The 19,080-nt window shown below is 51.1% G+C and overlaps 2 protein-coding genes across 3 annotated transcripts in view; both read left to right on the forward strand.

The window, feature by feature from the left end:
* The window catches only part of COPA (COPI coat complex subunit alpha), a 51,750-nt gene extending 44,967 nt beyond the window's left edge, over window positions 1-6,783 (forward strand). Inside the window, exons 22-34 of one of the 2 annotated variants that reach the window (XM_047705458.1) lie at window positions 256-344; window positions 539-662; window positions 1,677-1,766; window positions 1,946-2,055; window positions 2,438-2,515; window positions 2,678-2,746; window positions 3,296-3,432; window positions 3,664-3,850; window positions 3,937-4,047; window positions 4,380-4,541; window positions 5,133-5,327; window positions 5,602-5,666; window positions 5,700-6,783. In XM_047705458.1, coding sequence (XP_047561414.1) covers window positions 256-344; window positions 539-662; window positions 1,677-1,766; window positions 1,946-2,055; window positions 2,438-2,515; window positions 2,678-2,746; window positions 3,296-3,432; window positions 3,664-3,850; window positions 3,937-4,047; window positions 4,380-4,541; window positions 5,133-5,327; window positions 5,602-5,661 — 1,412 coding nt within the window. In that variant the 3' untranslated portion in view covers window positions 5,662-5,666; window positions 5,700-6,783. Of the gene's footprint in view, window positions 1-255; window positions 345-538; window positions 663-1,676; window positions 1,767-1,945; window positions 2,056-2,437; window positions 2,516-2,677; window positions 2,747-3,295; window positions 3,433-3,663; window positions 3,851-3,936; window positions 4,048-4,379; window positions 4,542-5,132; window positions 5,328-5,601 lie in introns of both variants that reach the window. The other variant, XM_047705457.1, reaches the window with a different exon arrangement.
* A 3,237-nt stretch (window positions 6,784-10,020) lies between these two features.
* Window positions 10,021-16,095, forward strand: PEX19 (peroxisomal biogenesis factor 19). Its single transcript, XM_047705475.1, has 8 exons — window positions 10,021-10,149; window positions 11,545-11,654; window positions 12,078-12,243; window positions 12,652-12,737; window positions 13,413-13,574; window positions 14,360-14,536; window positions 14,763-14,807; window positions 14,974-16,095. Exons 1-8 carry the CDS (start codon window positions 10,080-10,082, stop codon window positions 15,055-15,057), a joined length of 900 nt encoding a protein of 299 aa, XP_047561431.1. The 5' UTR covers window positions 10,021-10,079; the 3' UTR covers window positions 15,058-16,095.
* Window positions 16,096-19,080: the final 2,985 nt, after the last annotated feature.

Here is a 19,080-nt window from a genome sequence, read left to right on the forward strand (position 1 = left end):
CACAGTGTGGCGGCTGGGTTCCCTCAGAGCAGGCATGGCCTCCAAGTGGAGACCACGGTCTTTGTATCCTAATCTCAGAAGTAACAGCCCATCCCTTCTGCCATGTCTCGTTCATTAGAAGTGCGTCACCAAGTCCCGTCTGCACGGCAGGTGCGGGTGTGGGGGCGGATTTTGCACAGCCTTGAATCTCAGGAGGCAGGGGATGCTGGGGGACGTCTGGGAGGCTGTCTGCCACGGTGTCTGTTTCCTCTGCAGAGTCACTGGCCTACCTCACCGCTGCTACTCATGGCTTAGATGAAGAGGCTGAGAGCCTGAAGGAGACATTTGACCCAGAGAAGGAGACCGTGAGTCTTTGCTTACCTGAGTGTCTGGTTACAGGATGAACTCTGAGACCTGGGGACAGTGTAAATCTAGAGATGTTCCTCTCCCATCGGGTTCCCAGGAGAGGCAGAGAAGCAGAGGAGACCAGCGGAGGTCCATAACCTTCCCTGCGTGATTCCTGACAGCTGTTTGCTTTTCACTTCCTTCCACCTTTCAGATCCCGGACATTGACCCTAATGCCAAGCTGCTCCAGCCCCCGGCACCCATCATGCCGTTGGACACCAACTGGCCCTTGCTGACCGTGTCCAAAGGCTTCTTTGAAGGCTCCATTGCCAGCAAGGGTAAGTGCCCGCCCCTCCGTAGTGGTTTTGTTGTTGTTTGTTTGTTTTGTGAGGAGCTGTCCCACAGAGTTCCCTCAGCTTCTTCGTCCTTTCTTCTCCGTGAGCATCATGGAGCACGGAGACGCCAGTCGGAGCTATGGTACATGCTTTCAAAAATTAAATAAAAACATTATGAGATGATGAGAATTTGGAAAATAGTGGGAGAAAAGAAGTTGTGTCGTAATCCGGGCCTTCGACAACCGCTCTGAACATTGGGGTGCGTTTCCTTAGGCTTTTCCATATGTGTACATGTACAGTCCCGCTCAGTATTTCATTGTTCATGACGTACGGTCTTACGGCACCAGGGCCGCATGCAGACGTGTGCCCTGCTCTGGTTTTCTTGGCTGTGTCTCCTGGCTTGTTTTTCTTGGCTGAGAGCTTAGATACACCCCCGAGCATCTTGGTCCCAGCCCTGCTCGTTCCTCCATCTCTCTCTTACCCTTTGTCCCCATGCCCTGTACACACTGTGGTGGTGGTAGCTTAGCAGAGCTCTCAGCAGGAAACTCTTCAGAATTGTTAAGTAAACAATGATTTAAGAGGGGCGCCTGGATGGCTCAGTCAGTTGAGTGTCTGCCTTTGGCTCGGATTATGCTGCTGGAGTCTCAGGATCGAGCCCCACATTGGGCTCCGTGCTCAAGGGGGAGTCTGCTTTTCTCTCTCCCTCTGTCTCTCCCCCTTACTTGTTCGAGCTCACACACGTCTGTCTTTCAAATAAATAGATAAAATCTTCTAAGAAAATGGTTGAAGAGGCAGATTTTAGTAGCAGGAAGGCCTTTCTATCTCCCTTTCATTCCCTCTCTCTCAAACCTATTGCAAGTCAGCATAGCATATATACTATAAAAATAAACAAACAGGCACTTTAAGTGGACAGAGCCTTGGCACCTGCTTTCGCGAGGCCGCAGCTTGCCCGCAGAAAGGGCAGATCTCAGACTTGCCAACCACACCGAGCTCCTTTTGTTCCTTCTCTCTGTGCAGGCAAGGGGGGCGCGTTGGCCGCCGACATTGACATCGACACCGTTGGCACCGAGGGCTGGGGAGAGGATGCGGAGCTGCAGCTGGACGAAGGTAAGAGCACACATCTCGGACTCTCCTGGCAGGATGGTTGCCTGCGTGGGGGCTGGGTTGTGGGGCGGCCCTGCAGGGTTCCAGACCATGGGACCCACAAAGATCCTAGCATTATGCTTTCTTTGGGCTAAGATTGTGTCACTCTGCAAATCCACTTTGAGCCTGGATTTTCCTTACAGACGGGTTTGTGGAGGCTGCAGAAGGTCTGGGGGACGATGGTCTTGGCAAGGGACAGGAAGAAGGAGGCGGCTGGGATGTCGAAGAGGACCTGGAGCTCCCTCCTGAGCTGGTGCGTGGGGTTCTCACCCTTAGAAGGCTCCCTCTGCTTCTCCCCGTGCCAGCTGCCATCCTTACCGCCCCCGACCTGTCCTGAGGTTCTCAAAAGGAAGGGGGTCTAGACCGTCCTGGTCTGATGCCTGTCTCCATTTGAAAGAAGGAGATAATCAGTTTGTGCCAATAGCAGCTTATGAAAAGGCAGCAGGCTTTGTTGTCTGAATTGGAGCTTTTGGTTTTTGTTACTGGTGGAGCTGCTCCTGTTTTGAAGGTCTTCTCCCACAACCGTCCCCCTTCCTCCCCAGTGGAATCCGGGAACCAGGTAAAGGGCGGTGTTCAGACTTATCAGGGCAAGTGCTTGAACGGCTTACAAAATGACTGACCTGTTTTCCTCCTAGGATATACCCCCTGGAGCAGCTGGGGGTGCTGAGGACGGGTTCTTTGTGCCCCCCACCAAGGGAACCAGCCCGACTCAGGTACGCAGGGAAGCACAGCCGTGTGGGCGTGACTGGTTCTGAGCAGGCTGTACTGCATTAACACGTGAAGACTGTGCTCTTCTGCTGTAGATGCAAAGTGGAATAGTTCAGGAGGAGAAAGTGCGAAGTGTCACTTGGCTTGGGTTTTCTGTTTCTTGGTAGATCTGGTGCAATAACTCTCAGCTTCCAGTAGATCACATCCTGGCCGGCTCTTTTGAAACAGCCATGCGGGTAAGTCTTAGAGTAGCGCTGGCTCTTCTTGTGGGCTCTTGAGGACCTCGCTCAGGGTCCTCAGGGAGGTCCTGACTCCTCTTAACCAAATGGAAATTAACCTGCCCACAAGGGCAGAGGTGTGTCTTTATCTTGGAAACCCTCATCTGGCCTAAGGAGACTTGCCTCATAAGGCCTTCCTCTTGCTTTCCATTTGGCTCAGTCATCTCTTCAGGCAGATCGCACCAGCCACCTTCCCCCATGTATAGTTTGTTCTCGGGTTCACATCAGTAAAGTCAGCACCCCTTCACGAACAGGTGTGTGAAACACTGAACCATGCATTACGCGGACAGTAGCTACAGATGCAGCAGCCACAAACCTTTCCTTTGTCAACAGCGTGTCAGGCACTGTCCTAAATGCTTTATAGGTGTTACTGAATGCGGTGGGTCCTGTAACGAAGTGTAGTTTACAGATGAGGAAACAAGTGTGGAGCAGTTAATAAGCACCTTGCCCAGGGTCACCTCGTTTCTCAGTAGTCAGTTTTTGTGTTGCTTTCCTCCTGTATTCCAGCTTCTTCACGACCAAGTGGGGGTCACCCAGTTTGGCCCTTACAAGCAGCTGTTCCTACAGACCTTTGCCCGCGGCCGTACCACCTACCAGGCCCTGCCCTGCCTGCCCTCCATGTATGGCTATCCTAATCGCAACTGGTAAGGCCCCTGGCGCCTGACTTCTGCTCTCTTCCAGCTTGGGTCGGTACTTCCGATGGTCGCCTGGGGGACAGTTAACTCCATCCCAGAGCTGAGGTTTCCTAGTAGGAAGAGAACTTCGGCTTGATGCTCCATGTGGCTTGGTTTATACACCTGTGTGCGGTTCCCCCTCCTGTTTCCCCCGTTGAGTCCCGGTTACCCTGTCTTCTTCCTGCTTCTCCGCGCTCGCAGGAAGGATGCAGGGCTGAAGAACGGTGTGCCGGCCGTGGGCCTGAAGCTGAATGACCTCATCCAGCGGCTGCAGCTCTGCTACCAGCTCACCACAGTGGGCAAGTTTGAGGAGGCTGTGGAGAAGTTCCGCTCCATTTTGCTCAGCGCGCCTCTTCTCGTGGTGGACAACAAACAGGAGATAGCGGAGGTAGGAGGCGCAGCCGCTTGTTCTAGTCCTGGGCTCACCCGCAGCCTTGCCTCTGCACCGTGACCTTGCTTCTCCCCCCTCTGCAGGCCCAGCAGCTCATCACCATCTGCCGTGAGTACATCGTGGGTCTGTCCATGGAGATAGAGAGGAAGAAGCTGCCCAAAGAGACTCTGGAGCAGCAGAAGCGCATCTGCGAGGTACGATCTCTGGACCTCTGCGCCGTACAGAGGTGTCCTCCCCTCTCCCGTCCAGTAGATCTGAATTCTTGACTTCTCAACCCAGATTTCGGCCTGGGGAGTAAGAGATTTGGGCCCACTTCTGTGAGGAGAGAATGTATTTTTTCTGCCCCTCTTCATTGCATCAGGCCTCCACACCCAGGGGGCAGAAGGCTCCCTCTGCCGTGTCGTCAGTCCCGTGTTTGTTTGCTTGGCGTCGTGTTTAACGCATGTGCAGCAGCCTCGAAATGATCTGTTGATCTGTGAAGCTGTGCGGCCCCAGCCTGGCATGTGTCCCTCCTCCTGTCCGCCAGATGGCCGCCTACTTCACCCACTCGAACCTGCAGCCGGTGCACATGATCCTGGTGCTGCGGACGGCCCTCAACCTCTTCTTCAAGCTCAAGAACTTTAAGACAGCCGCCGCCTTTGCTCGGCGCCTCTTGGAACTTGGGCCCAAGCCGGAGGTGGCTCAGCAGGTAGATGGGAACCCCTGTCAGCATGAAGGAATCGGGTCTCTTACGTGGAGGGAGTAGGAGACCCAGGCCCCGGCCTCTGAAGCAGAGCATGGAGGAACAGCTGGCCTCGTCACGTAGCGGCGTGCGCGCCTCCTTCTGCCCCTGGAAGGTGAACTTTGAACCCATTCGGCCGCGCTGCAGGTGTAAGAGCGACCTGCTCCCTAGAATACCTCCTGCCTTCTGTGCCTAAGCCCTTCCACCCGTTAGCGCCACCGCTAACCCGACACACACATGCCGCTACTTGTGTTATCTAGAAGCATTCCTCTCGGGCAGTTGAAGCCAGTCTTACTCCCTTGAGTCCTGACCCTGATAATTCCCGGACTTAGTGGAGGAATATGGGTCTCAGTCCGTGGAACCACTTTGGTATTGAGAAGGGGAAGTCCTGACAGAGCAGGAGCGGTGATTGTGACCCTCCGCATGTGTCCTGTGTGAAGGACACACTGTGTTCACTCAGGATGGTTGCATCTTGAATCAAACTCCTCAGTCATGGTGCTGAGATCATTTGAGTTGTGGTTCAGTCCTCTTAAATAAAATATTCCTTCCCTCCCTCAGACCCGTAAAATTCTGTCTGCCTGTGAGAAGAACCCCACGGATGCCTACCAGCTCAATTACGACATGCACAACCCTTTTGACATCTGTGCTGCATCCTATCGGCCTATCTACCGTGGAAAGCCAGTGGAGAAGTGTCCGCTCAGCGGGGCCTGCTATTCCCCGGAGTTCAAGGGTCAAATCTGCAAGGTCACTACAGTAAGTACGGTCTTCTAGAAATGCATCCAGGATTTTGAGGGAAGAGGAAAGGGAAAGAAGCATGTGGGTCCTTTTTTCCTCCTGTATTTGCCTGTAGCTCCTTGAGGCAGTGATACTAAAGAAAGCTGGAGCTTCTCCCACTGCTGTTTACTGATCAGTAACAGATGTTAACAACAAATCCTGCTGTATGCCCTGAAGAGTGGAGGGAGTAAGCTTTCTCGGCTCTTCGCCCTCACAAATCTCTAATTTTTTTCCTCTGTTTCCTTTTCCACAGGTGACAGAGATCGGCAAAGACGTCATTGGTTTAAGGATCAGTCCTCTGCAGTTCCGCTAAGGCCCCCTTTGGTGTGTGCAGGTCAATCACCCTCTTTTCCTTCGGAGAATCAGTCTCTGTCCTTCCAGCTCCTCCTTCCTCAACTACCCTTCAGATCATTGACATTTAGCTCTCCTGCCCTAAGACCTAGTGTCCCTTTCTCTTCTGTGGCTAATCAAAATGTCTACACTTGACTGTTTGTCCTCTCCTCAAGGGTGACTACAGTTGTGGTCGCTGTTGGCCTTGCCTTCCCAGCTTCGATCGTTCAAGGAACAAATGAAAACTCGGTGGCACACATTTGCTTACCGAATTCCTTTACTACTTATCCTTTCCCTCCCCACTGTCTTTGTATTTTCTTTGGAAAGAAGCAGGATGTAATAAATGAGATCAGTCACAGCAAACTCTTAGCCATCCCCCATTTTCCTCAGACATTTAAACTCCCATGCAAGTACCCTCTGTGTGCCCAGAAACTTAAAATCTGGGGAGAAATTTGTTTTCCAAAAATGCATGTCACCTTTTATTGATTTGTTCTTTATAGCCATTGTTCTTGTGCTTTGTTTCTCACCCCTTAATAAAGTAAATTTCTAAGAGTTTTATGATCCCATTTGTTTCCGGGACACCCTCATGTTCCTGCTCCGTGTGGCCGCCTCACCAAAGCAGACAGCTTTTTTTTGTAATCATACAATTAAAGTTACTTACTTAGAGTTACTTGTAATTTACGTTACTTTTGTAAGTAACAAATGCCCTTTGTCTTTTTTTTAAAAAGCACATATCGTTCATCTATTGAACTGTGAGAATGTAGAAGGCAAGTAGCTCCCCTGTTCCATGACTGACGACAGTGCCCTTTCCCACTTCTGCTAGTTAGAGCCAGACTGAGCACCTACCACCCACCTTTCCTACTTGTCTCTGTTCTAGATGTTTTACAGTAATAGACAAGTGTAAGATTAATAAGTAATACGTTATGTTACAACTGTTACCTTGGCAACCGTGGTAGTTTGCTTGTCATGTGCTAAGACTACACTGGATAGAGTGACATCCTGTGCCTGTGTTGAGAGTTTGTACTTTTTTTCATTTTAAACTCATGTTTTCAATAAACAGTATATTCATTCATATAGTTCAAAACTCAGTAAAGGTAAAAAGCTATTCTGTGACCTCTTTCTTCCACTCTTTTCCTCAACTGCCCAGTCCTGTTACCTTCCTGCAGACAGGGAGCCGCTCTTGGCATCCTTGTATGCTCCAGCGGCTTGTGTGTCTGCAGACAGACAGACATATGTCCTTCCCCGTTCCCCTGCTACACATACACGACGCGTGCCACTAAATGACTGCACCTTGTTAGTTGTATCATGTACTGCATTTAAGATATTTCTCTATATCGTATGTTAGGTTCTCTCTCTTTTTTCTTTTTTTACTTCTCTGCATAGTGTATCATTGTATGATTTAGTTCATAGAAGTTGCCTTCTTTGTTGGTGGGTGTTTAGATTGTTTTCAATCTTTATTATAAAAAGAATGCTGCAGTGAATGACTTGAACATACATTTTACAGTTTGGGGAAATGTGTCTGTAGGATAAACTCCTCGAGATGGAATTCCTGCACCAAAGAGCACAGGCCTTGATATTTTTTTAGCTTTAAGAGCTGCTTGCGGTCTTGGGGCGCCTGGGTGGCTCAGTGGGTTAAGCCGCTGCCTTCGGCTCAGGTCATGATCCCAGGTCCTGGGTTCGAGCCCCACATTGGGCTTTCTGCTCAGCGGGGAGCCTGCTTCCTCCTCTCTCTCTGTCTGCCTCTCTGCCTACTTGTGATTTCTCTCTGTCAAATAAATAAATAAAATCTTTAAAAAAATAAAAAAATAAAAAAAAAAAGAGCTGCTTGCTTAAACTTACCATCCCAAACAAAACCTGCCTTCTCAAAAATTTGCATACTTTTTGATGACAGTCTTTCAAGTTGTCAACATTCTTTCTGTAAACATAGTAAGTTGGTGATAAATTTTGGCAAAAATTCTTGCAAGTTTAAAAGTTAAATTATAAAACTAACTTCGCACACAAACTATTCTGAATGGGGGTATATAAAAGAAGGACAGTCCATGCTTCCTGAAGCTCATGTTACTGGGGAAACAAGATGGATATATGTAAGATAATTGTGAATATCAGGCAAGAATTTGAAATTGGTCGGGGTGCCTGGGTGGCTCAGTGGGTTAAGCCTCTGTCTTCGGCTCAGGTCATGATCCCGGGGTCCTGGGATTGAGCCCCACATCTGGCTCTCTGCTCAGCAGGGAGCCTGCTTTCTCCTCTCTCTCTCTGCCTGCCTCTCTGCCTGCTTTGTGATCTCTGCCTGTCAAATAAATAAATAAAATCTTAAAAAAAAAAAAAAAAGAATTTGAAGTTGGTCATTAAACAGTGGAGACCCATTGAGTCCTTAATCGAGAGAATGATTCAAAGAAAACGCTGTAGGGGCGGCTGGATGGCTCAGTCAGTTAAATGTTGACTCCATCTCAGGTCTCGATCTCAGGGTCATGAGTTCAAGCCCAGTATTGGGCTCCATGCCTAGCTCCACACTAGGCTTGGAGCCCACTTTTTAAAAAAATGCTGTAAAATACTATTTTGCAACAGTGTTCATTATACATTAGAAGGGCAGGAAGTGAATAAATATGAAGATGAAGTTTTAGGAATATCATTAGTAAGAAGAGAAAAGCAGAAGCAAGTTTAAGAAATGCAGAGTGTTTTCAACTCCATGTTGTCTCAGTTATCTCCAGTATTTTCCTTATTAACATGCTTGTTACCACATTACTGTAAAGCTGATAGAAATACCTGTCATGTGGGCATGAGGGTGGCTCAGAGGGTTAAATCTCTGCCTTCAGCTCAGGTCATGGTCTCAGGTCCTGGGATCAGGCCCCACATCTGCTCTCTGCTCAGCAGGGAGCCTGCTTTCTCTCCCTCCCCCACCTGCCTCTCTTCCTACTTGTCTCTGTGTCAAATAAGTAAATAAAATCTTTTTTTAATAAATAAAATTTAAAAAAAATACCTGTAATGTGCTTGATAGAATGATAGTCCTATTAGAGACACACGTGTAAGCGGTTTGGAGTTGAGCCGGGAAGCCTGGAACAGATTCTGGTATAGTTGAGAAAGGGGTTAAAGGGAGGGCGTTTCCATTATAGAAGTTCAGAACTGCGAGGAACTTCAGCGTTACATAGTTGCCACCCGAGGCCTTGAGTGGTGAAGTGTTTTGAACAAAGTTACAGAATTAGGAGTGGGACTTAAGTCTTCTGATTTCAGTGCAGAATGTTCTCTCCTGAGTCACACCACTTGTGCCTGGGGCAATGCAGTAGGTTTTGCAGGGGTATGATTTTAAAAATCTGTGAAGGAAAGAGGAAGGTACTTAAGCTGGTGCATGACACAGAACTCAAGTCTGTGCTCGGGAAGCCAAGGACAGAAGGTGGGAAGTGACTTCATTCACATGTAATTTCTCCCTTTTAAGCTCCATAGCACTTGATCTTTCGTTTATGACCTCTGCCGCGCACCATCCTTGCCCCCTGTCGGACCCCACCTCCAGCCCAGTCCCTGGGCCGCTGTTGTACAGCAGGGGCTGGGCCTGCCTGGCCTCTCCCTCCGCTGTGCCCAGCACAGGATCCTAAACAGTGGATGCCCTCCAAGGGCTAAAGTGGGCTTGCGTCCGAGGGGTTCTGACCCGTGTGAAGAGCAGGGGAGGCGTGTGTAGAGTTGCCCCTTTCTGCGCCTCCCTCAGCCTCCCGGGGTTGGAGGGTGGGTTCCGTCTGGAGAAAAGGAAATGCTTCAGGGAAGGCAGCTCTACCACGACTACATTTGAATCGTCCGCCGGCTCGCTCCAGGGCCCCAGACTGGCTTTTTCTGCCTGAGTGGCTTCAGCTGACACTGGGTTCTAAGTTCCGAGGTCTGTGTCCTTCAGTCTGGCCGTCCTGATGGGGAACAGGCGGTGACAGGGAGTCGCCGGACTCGTCAGGGTCCGGGCGGGCGAAGAGCTGCCCGCGAGCGTCTCCCGCAGGCCCCGGCCCGGGAGCGGAGAACCCAGCAGGGACAGTCCTTGCCGGCGCGGCGGCGGCGGGGAGACAGGAAGCCGGGGAAGTAACCGTACGGAATGCCGGAGTGCGTCAAGTGTTACGGAAAACCGTGAAAGAGCTCCTTCTCTGGATAATGCGAGAAGTTGAAATAAAGGAAGCCGGGCTACTGAGTCACCTGGCAGAAGTTAACAGCAGGTTCCACTCCGTTAGTTCAACTGTTCCTGGCTCGAAGGGAGGAAAAAAAAAAAAATAATAACAAAAACAACCCACAAAACTTCCTGTCCCTTTAAAAATGGCGGCTCCGCACCGACCTGCACTGCTATTGGTCGCAGGAGGGGAAGGGGCGGGGCTCGAGGGGCGGGACGCAGTAGCCTAGGAGACCCGCCTCCTACGGCAAGCCGGAGAGAGCAAGATGGCCGCTGCCGAGGGGGACTGTGGTGCTGGGGCCGACGCTGATCGGGAATTGGAAGAGCTCCTGGAAAGTAAGAGTTCGTTATGGGAGAGGCCCGACGGGGGCGGTTGTAAGGACTCATTCGAGGGTAAACTGAACCTGAGATATTGGGGGCGGAGCGGGAGAGGCTCTCCAAAATGTTGGCCGGGGGCGGAGGGTCAGCCTGCGACTCCGAGGAAGATCTGCGGGTCACGCTCTCCTTCCTCCGCGGCGGGAGCTAGGGAGCCACCGTGGGCCCCTGAACCTGTCAGACCGTTGGTCTCCGGGCCGGAGGGAAAGCGGTAACGCACCGGCCGGCGTGTCACGTCCGACCCGAGCTCCCCTTGCTCTAGATGAGCAGCTTCCTTCCCGCCAGCCGCAGCGTTCGGTCCTCGGTGGCCCGCGACCCCGGCGCTCACCGACTGCTTGCTTGAAGTGTCGGCGAGCCCGTGGCGCGGCCTTCTGTGCGCTGTCCTCTCCTCACTCGTCTTCCGCCAGGCCTGCCACCTTTTCCTCGGCAGGCCCCATGTCGGTTCTTTCACCGGTCAGAGCTCAAGCCCACCCCCTTCTGCGGCCTTGGGGGCAGACAGTTCACCCTCCTCCGAGAGGCGGAAGGTTCTTTTCTTCCTTAGCCCTGACCTCCGCTGCTCTGTTGGCCGCTTGCCCGCCGTGGGCCGTGCCCTCCCCCTAGTCCGGGCAGGCAGGGTGGGGGTGGGGACTCGGGTTGTTGAGGGCAGTGGTGAGTATGTGTGGTCTCTTGCCCACTCACAGACATGTGGGGAGGTGGAGGATGAGCAGAAGTGAGGCGTGCCAGGCGACCGTGTGGATTGGCGCACAGCTGCAGAGAGACCCGAGGGAGCTCTGGGAGCTTGGCCCGGGGTGGGCTGAATCGCAGGATGAGGGAAGGGAGTTGAATGCTCCCCTGGGAGTAGAGCAGAGCGCGCGGTCCCTCAGTCGGTGCTAGTACCCGACCCATGGGAGGCTGGGTGGAGCATCATGTGGCTTCTGCTTTCTTGCCAAAAATTAATCCCTCGAGGGCTCCAGAGTGAGTTCAGGGGGTATGGATGTCTGTGCTCTGTGCTCCTCTTGGATCCGTGTATGGGATTTCTGGGGAATCATTAGATGTGGCAAGGGAGGCACTGTGTGGAGGGAGAGGCCTTTGCAGAGCTTTTCACTGTCTCCCCCCAGCTCTGAGAGAGATGCCTCTTCCACCTTGAGGGATTTCTTCTCCTTTGATCACATAAATTGGGTAATGAGGAGGGGAGTGGGAAGTTTATTGAGGGGGACCCAGGAGAGGGAGACAAAAATAAAAAATAAAAAATTTAGGAAGGTTGGCACTTTGAAAGATTGTTCTCTTAATGCTTTGCCCAGAACTACCCCTCCCTGACCCCAGCCTTGCATCCTCATCCATCCCCCAACACACACACTATGTCTCTTGTCTCTGAAGGTGCTCTTGATGATTTCGATAAGGCCAAACCCTCCCCAGCACCCCCTCCTACTACCATGGCCCCTGATGCTTCGGGGCCCCAGAAGAGATCGCCAGGAGACACTGCCAAAGTATAAATTCCGCCCTCTTAAGGGAGGGGGAGGGGATGGGCATGCATCTCTGAGCAGAGGTGGGGACAGGCCCCTGTGGGTTGGAGTGGTCCGGCGGGGGGAGGAAGCCTTGGCCTTACACCGCTGAGTGCTCTTTCAGGCCTCAGTCCTGGTATACAGGGACTTTTGAGGATGGACTGGTGGGATCTCGAGGAAGTTCTTTGGAAAAAAAAGTAGGTTTAAATGGTTGGTTTGGGAATGCCACCCCATACCCTTTTCTCAGTGGCCAGAAGCCTTATTTACTGTTCTCCTAAAGAGAGGTCGTTAGAATGTCCAGTGGAGGTGGGCAGGAGGGAAGCTCTGCATTTCCCAGAGCCACTGCCTGTGGCTTCTGTCAGAGAGTTGCCAAGTAAGACATGCCTTTTTGCCACCCCTTCCCTGCAGGATGCCCTCTTTGCCTCCCAAGAGAAGTTTTTCCAGGAACTGTTCGACAGCGAGCTGGCTTCCCAGGCCACTGCAGAGTTCGAGAAGGCAATGAAGGAGCTGGCTGAGGAGGAGCCTCACCTGGTGGAGCAGTTCCAGAAGCTCTCGGAGGCCGCGGGGAGAGTGGGTGAGGAGGCGCCCCGGGGCTGGAACACTGGGAACAAACTTCTCTGGTCTTTGTGCCCGAGAACGTGAGAACTCTCAGTAAAGCCGATCGTGCTCTCACCGCCATGGGGTGGGGCCAGGAGATGGGAAGAGGGATGGCTACAGGGCTTCAAGCAAGGAATGAGGCTGGAAAGTCCTTGAAAAGATTGTTGAAAACCGACCACTTGAAGGGTCACGGTGTTGTGGGTGTCATCTTGGAGAACAGACGGACACACGCCCAGTTCTTGCAGACTGCTGAAAGTGGCCGTGAAGATGAACACAGAGGACTCAGAGACTTGGAGTGCGGGTGATCCACCAGTAAATGGTGCATATTGAGCTGGTAGGCAGACAGTTAAAACCTGAAGACCTTGTCTTTCTTCACCTTCCTTAGGCAGTGACACAGCCTCCCAACAAGAATTTACGTCTTGCCTGAAGGAGACGCTAAGTGGACTCGCCAAAAATGCCACTGATCTCCAGGTGAGGGAAAGGGGTGGGGCCCACCAGGGATCTCTCACGCACAGGAAGCAGAGTCTCAAAAGACAGACCCTATCTCGTAGCAGGTGAAGTCTGTTCCTGCCACACTGTTTTGCTGCAGGCAAGTTTAACTAGTTCTTTCCCACCTGAAGGGGTGGCAAGCGTCCCAAGAAGGCCGTATACAGATCTTCCTCAACTGATGAATCCGTCATAAGTTGGAAATGTCTTAAGTTAGAAATGCATTTCATGCAGCTACCCTGCGGAACATCACAGCTTAGCCTCGCCTGCCTTAAACACGGTTAGAACACTTACGTGAGCCTACAGTTGGGCAAAGTCCTCCACACAAAGCCCATTTTCTAATATGGTATCGAGTATCTCGTGTCATTTATTGACTGCTGTGCCGAAAGTGAAAAGCAGTGGTTGTGGGGGGTGGGACGTCACCAGTGCCACGGTTGTTGACCCTGGTGACGGTGTGGCTGCCTGGGAGCCGTGGCCGCCGCCCAGCATTACAGGAGAGTATCCTCTGCATATCACCAGCCTGGGAAAAGATCCAAATTTGAGATCTGAAGTATAGATTCTACAGAATGTGCGTCCCTTTCACACGACCCTAATAAAGTTGAAAATGGTCCGCGTTCAGAGACCACCTGTATTGGCTCACCTCCTTCCTGTCCTTTCTAGAACTCAGGCATGTCAGAGGAGGAGCTGACCAAGGCCATGGAAGGGCTGGGCATGGATGAAGGGGAGGGGGAGGGCAACATCCTCCCCATCATGCAAAGCATCATGCAGAACCTCCTGTCCAAGGATGTGCTGTACCCGTCCCTGAAGGAGATTACCGAAAAGGTTTGTGAACTTGTATTTCTGCTCTTCCTCCTGCTTGTCCGTTGCGTCAGCCCCTGTGGGCTACTGCGTGTGCCTAGAGCCTACAGAGCTAGAGAGTAACTCGAGGGCACAAGCCATCCACTCTTTTCTCCTTTGTGTGTTTGGAGCGGGAGGGTACCACACCGAAGATGTTGAAGGTGGAAGGGGCGGTCCTTCAGCTCTGGTTTCTGTAAACTGGTTTCCGACTGCTGTCCGACCAGCCCTTTCTTTTGCTGGCTTTGTGCTATGCACAGTTTAAGAGTGGTGTAAAAGATGGTCCCTGCTGTCCGGGAGCTTACAGTTTCGCTCAAGAAACAAAATACAGGAGTAGGAGCTTTTCCGTGACACAGTACTACGTGGGGTCAAGTGTCGAGTGAGCAGTGTAGACCAGGAGTCAGCAGGCCAGGGTCTGGGTGGACCAAAGCCAACTTTCAAGCTAAGAATGGTTCTTACAAGTTTAAAGTTGTAAAGTCAAAACAGAAAGAAGAAACTCTGTGACAGAGCTCACACATGGCCCGTAAGGGCTAAACTAGGGCTGTGCCGGCCTTCACCGAGAAGTGCGCCGCCCTCTGGTGACCATCCGTGCTAGCAGAGCCAGTCGTCTGGTTGGAGTCCGCGCCGCTGCTTGACACTGAACTCGCTTCTTTAGTTTTTATCTTCCTCCATGTCCTCTACTTCCCCTTCATATTTTATTGTTTTTCATATTTAATTTCCTTTCCTGTCCGTTGTTCATTAATTCTTCCCCACCCATTCTCTTCTTTCCTTAGTATCCAGAATGGTTGCAGAGTCACCGGGAGTCTCTTCCTCCAGAGCAGTTTGAAAAATACCAGGAACAGCACAGTGTCATGGGCAAGATATGTGAGCAGTTTGAGGCTGAGACCCCGACAGACAGCGAGGCCACTCAGAAGGCTCGTTTTGAGTTAGTGCTGGATCTCATGCAGCAGGTAAGGTCTCCTCTGCCATCTGCCCACTGGTGCTGTCTGGGTGTTCAGTGGAGGAGGGGTCTGGGAAGAATGCCACACTGCCAGACCCAGTGGAGGAGGGAGCACAAGAGAGGTCCCAAAGCCTGGTCCCCAGAAGATGGGAGAGACACCACAGCTCAGATTCCTCTTTGGGTTGCCCTGTTGTTTTCTAGGATCTTCTGTTTCTCAAGTTCCTCTTATTTTCCAGCTACAGGATTTGGGCCATCCTCCGAAAGAACTGGCTGGGGAGATGGTGAGTATATCTTCTCCTAGATTTGAATCTGAGTCCCAAGTCTCTGGAACTCTGTAATCTTTAATGATTTCACATGAGGCGATCACTGTGGCTTTGGGGGAGGCACCTTCGGAAGCTCTCACTTGAGGTAGGAGCAGTAATCTCAGTCCCTCCATCTCTTCTCCAGCCTCCTGGCCTCAACTTCGACCTGGATGCCCTCAATCTGTCGGGCCCACCAGGTGCCAATGGCGAACAGTGTCTCATCATGTGAAACACAGCACGTGTCTGTCACTGAGTCCCAGCCATAGGGAGCATCTGGAGTCAGCAGAACCACTGGGAGCCGAGGCAGGAGAGCCGACTCCAAGAGCAGTCTGCCCGCTTCCCTGTGTCGTCTCAGCTGACTGGGACTGTGCCATACCAGCTGAGGCTTTTACTCTGTCTTTCTAGAAACGTGGCCTATTGTGCGGGCCGTTTCTGTGGGCCCTATCTATGCGGTTTCCGCTGCTAGCAAAGGCCCAGCTACCTTCCAGGTGAAGAAAGGCATCCCTCGTGGGGCATGTACTTTCTTACCTCCCAGATAACGTTATATATGGCCACACTGATGTTCACTTTTGCATTCAGGGTCTTTGTGCCTTGTCTCTACTCCTTCTGGGACCTGGGGAGCAGAGACAGAGTCCTGGGACTCTGTATTTCTCTAGTTCTTTTGGGCAGAGCCTTTGGGATTGATGGGGAGAAACTTAGCCTGGGCTGGGACTCGAGGTCTGTCACCATGTCCTCTTGCCTTCAGACAGACCGTTACGAACTCTGTGAAGGAAAAGGAGGTGGGGGGTTTTGCATCTAATCACAGTAGGGTTGAGAGAGCAGCCCTGGGATTCTCCTCTCTTTAGGTGCTGAGCCTTCAACTCCCTGTTGCAGCCTGAGAACTCAAGTTGCTACCGTGGTTCTTTGTACAGTGCTCTGTGATCTGGGTGAAACCAGCCCTTGACCTTCCTCTGCCCCCTGCCTCTCCTCATCTTTTCTCTTTTTAAACACTCGTTTATTCCAACCCTTCTCTGGAACCCAAGCTATGACAAAGAAGGCCATCTTATATCCCCTCATCTGGGCCATCCACCACTCTGATTGGAAAACATACATAATTACAGTGTCAGGTCTAGGAAATGAATGACTGTTCTTCCCCAGATACGTTCTGGCTTATTTGAGACCTCTGATTTCTTTGAATCCTGTCCCTTGATTAAGCAGGTGACTTGGGAACGGGAGTGGAGTGCAGCCCCGGTCCTTTTTCTTGACTAATAAATATTCTGATTGAGGAGTGTGGCCTGTTTTTCATTCAGGTCTTTCTCGGATCTTCCTCACCGTCTGTAAGCCGCAGTGAGGGGTGCTTGCAGACTGGTTCTGCATAATCTCACAGTGCTGGGTTCTGCCCTCACCGCCTTCCCCAGCTCAGTCTGTGCTGCACTCGGCAAAGGAGACTGGATGGCCCATCTTGCCTCATTCCCTCCCTCCGGCTGTTTCACTCTGGCAAGCCCTTCAGTTGGTACTGTACCCTAACATTTGACATTATTGTTAGTAATACATTGTTAACCTTTTAAATTACAGTTTGTTTGGGTTTTTTTGAGTTGACCTAGCACCTCTCCTTGCATCCATGGACCTCGGCTGCCATGTATCGGTGGGCACTCTGGTCAGGCCAGCTGGCGGTCCCATTCAGCACTCAGAAGACGACACACAGAGCAAGGGTACATTGGGCATCTGAGTCAGTCGGTGCTCCTGCCGTGCCACTTCCCTTGGGTAAAGCTTTTTACCCCTTAAAGTGATCCTGCATGTTCTGCGCTGTTGACAAGGAAGGAAGTGCTCTGAGGGCCTCAGGCTGTTTTGGAATTTCCAGCCACTGTTCTTACCAGAGTGCGGAAGCACCCCAGTCTGAATCCAGGACTCTTCTTCTCTGGAGGAGGTGGGCACGGTGCAGGTGGACTTGTGATGGTGGTCACAGAGCCCGAAGGGCTAAAGTCTCCATTTAGCCCCGGCCAGAACTGGACGAGGGTACAGAGGGGAAGGGAAGAACAGAGAGGCCCCAGCCCTTGATCCACGTGCCTCCTGTACCATAGGGGTGGCTGGCTTTAACAGATTCTCACTCCTGCTGGCCTACTCTGGCCTTACTCCAGGAGTTGAAACAGATGCCCTAGTCCAGTTCAGTTCTGTTCCCAGGCCAGGCCATTTGTTTTCATTTTGATTGAACATAAACAAATTGACCTCCAGTTGGTTACTGTCTGTTCCCAAAGCATTATTTGACTGATTCCGGGACTTGGGGAAAAACAGAGCAGTCCTTCTCAAGCTATCTTTGGTAAAGGACCAGGCTTTCTGCTTTACAAATACCCAGTCCTGGGCGCCTGGGTGGCTCAGTGGGTTAAGCCGCTGCCTTCGGCTCAGGTCATGATCTCAGGGTCCTGGGATCGAGGCCCGCATCGGGCTCTCTGCTCAGCAGGGAGCCTGCTTCCCTCTCTCTCTCTCTCTCTGCCTGCCTCTCCGTCTACTTGTGATCTCTCTCTGTCAAATAAATAAATAAAATCTTTAAAAAAATAGACAAACAAAAACCAAATACCCAGTCCTTTGTATCCTAAGATGTGTTTCCATGACAACGGTGCAGTCCCCACAGTATGCTGCCCACCCCATGAGCTTCTGCACACCTGAACTGCCCACAGCCCTTTCAGCAGGAGAGGTCCACGGATCACGCACTGGGGTATCAGTAATGTCAGAATGCTAAAAGGTGTCTAAACACTCTCGGTTACTAATTCATCATGTCATAGACTAGTAAGAAAACTGTTCACGGACCTGTACAAGTCTTTGAACCACGTTGAGTAGCACTGCTGGGCCCTCCCCAGGCTCCATAGCTCCGTCAGCCACTGGACAGTCTCAGTACCTGTTCTCTCTCACGTGAGGATTGCCTCTTGTGAACTTGCTGCTTTGGCAAGGTGTGTCGCTGTAAGGATATTTATAGTATTTTTCTAGCCTTTTCTCTTGCTTAAAAATAAACCATCACAGGGTTTAGGTTCAAGCTCTATGAGGAGTTTTTAAGTTGCTCTCAAACTTTAAAGGATTTAAAGCTGCCCCTTTGTTCCAAAATATTGTATGTTAGATAATAAATTTATAGTTGTTTGGATGGTTTCATGAATTAAGAATTGAATTCCTATGGAATTTGTGATAATGAGGATATTTTTCTGTGACTCTGGACCATCCTGGCAAGGGTCCCAAGAGCCCTTTGGGGCTTTGGGGAGATGGCTTTGGGGGACTTGGAGAAAACGATGGCCCACAGGAAATGAAGTTGAGATGATGGACCATATGAGAAATGATCAGAAGGCCTAGAGGAGTGAATGTGTATTGTGCTGGAAAACCCACTGGCTGACCATGTTCCTCAGGAAAGCCTGAGGACAACTTTTTTTTAATAAAGGAAAGGCACTAATGAATGGGTCACTGGTATCTTTGAGAAGTTTAGAAGTGGCTGTCTCTGTGGGTGGAGGCTGAGGGAAGGGGATGTTTAAGAGCCGGTTTCCCTTGTAGCAGTGAGGAGGATAGGGTCCTGGCACAGCCGAGGCCAAGTGGCAGCACTTACTCTCAGAAGCAGAGTGGAGCAGGGCAGCATGTTCAGAGTGGAGGTGGCTAATGACATGTGGGTGGTCCAGGGGCCAGATGAATGGCCAGCCAAGGACGGCACTGATTTATATCTAATTAAGAGAGATCAAGAATGATTACCCAGAAGGAGGAGTCAGAAACTTCAGCAAAAAGTCAAAATTCCTTGCCCATTTTCTAGGCCTCAGACCATTCTCAGACTCGACCTGTCAACTGAAAGTTTCCCGGTTAACTGTGTTGGGGAAAGACGACCTAATTTTTTAATTTGGAAAACAGGGATACTGGGTCGGAATTGACTCTGATACCCAGTGACCTAAAGGACCACCACAGCGCTTCCCTCCCTACACTCATCCCCTTTGCGATAGGGAGAAGTGGGCTCAGAGCAGAGTGCTCGCCCAAGTTGGCCTCACAGTGGGTCCAAAAACCCGCTTTATGGTCATTTTTTCAGTTTCCAAATGTATAATCAGAATGGACGTATTTGGCAGTTGGCAGAAAGCCCCAGTCAAAGCCCCTGAAACTGTACCCCCACTTCTGCCAAGATAGAAAATAAGAAAATCGTCCTACATTCTAGGGAAAACGGCAGTGGTAGTTCAGTGCTTAGAAAGGTAGAAGGATGCAGGGTGTGGGTTTCCGTCATTGCCTCCTAGTTTCTCCGGTCTGGCTCTTGTGGACA

The sequence above is a fragment of the Lutra lutra genome, chromosome 15 (assembly GCF_902655055.1).
Source record: "Lutra lutra chromosome 15, mLutLut1.2, whole genome shotgun sequence".
In the NCBI taxonomy this organism is placed as follows: domain Eukaryota; kingdom Metazoa; phylum Chordata; class Mammalia; order Carnivora; family Mustelidae; genus Lutra; species Lutra lutra.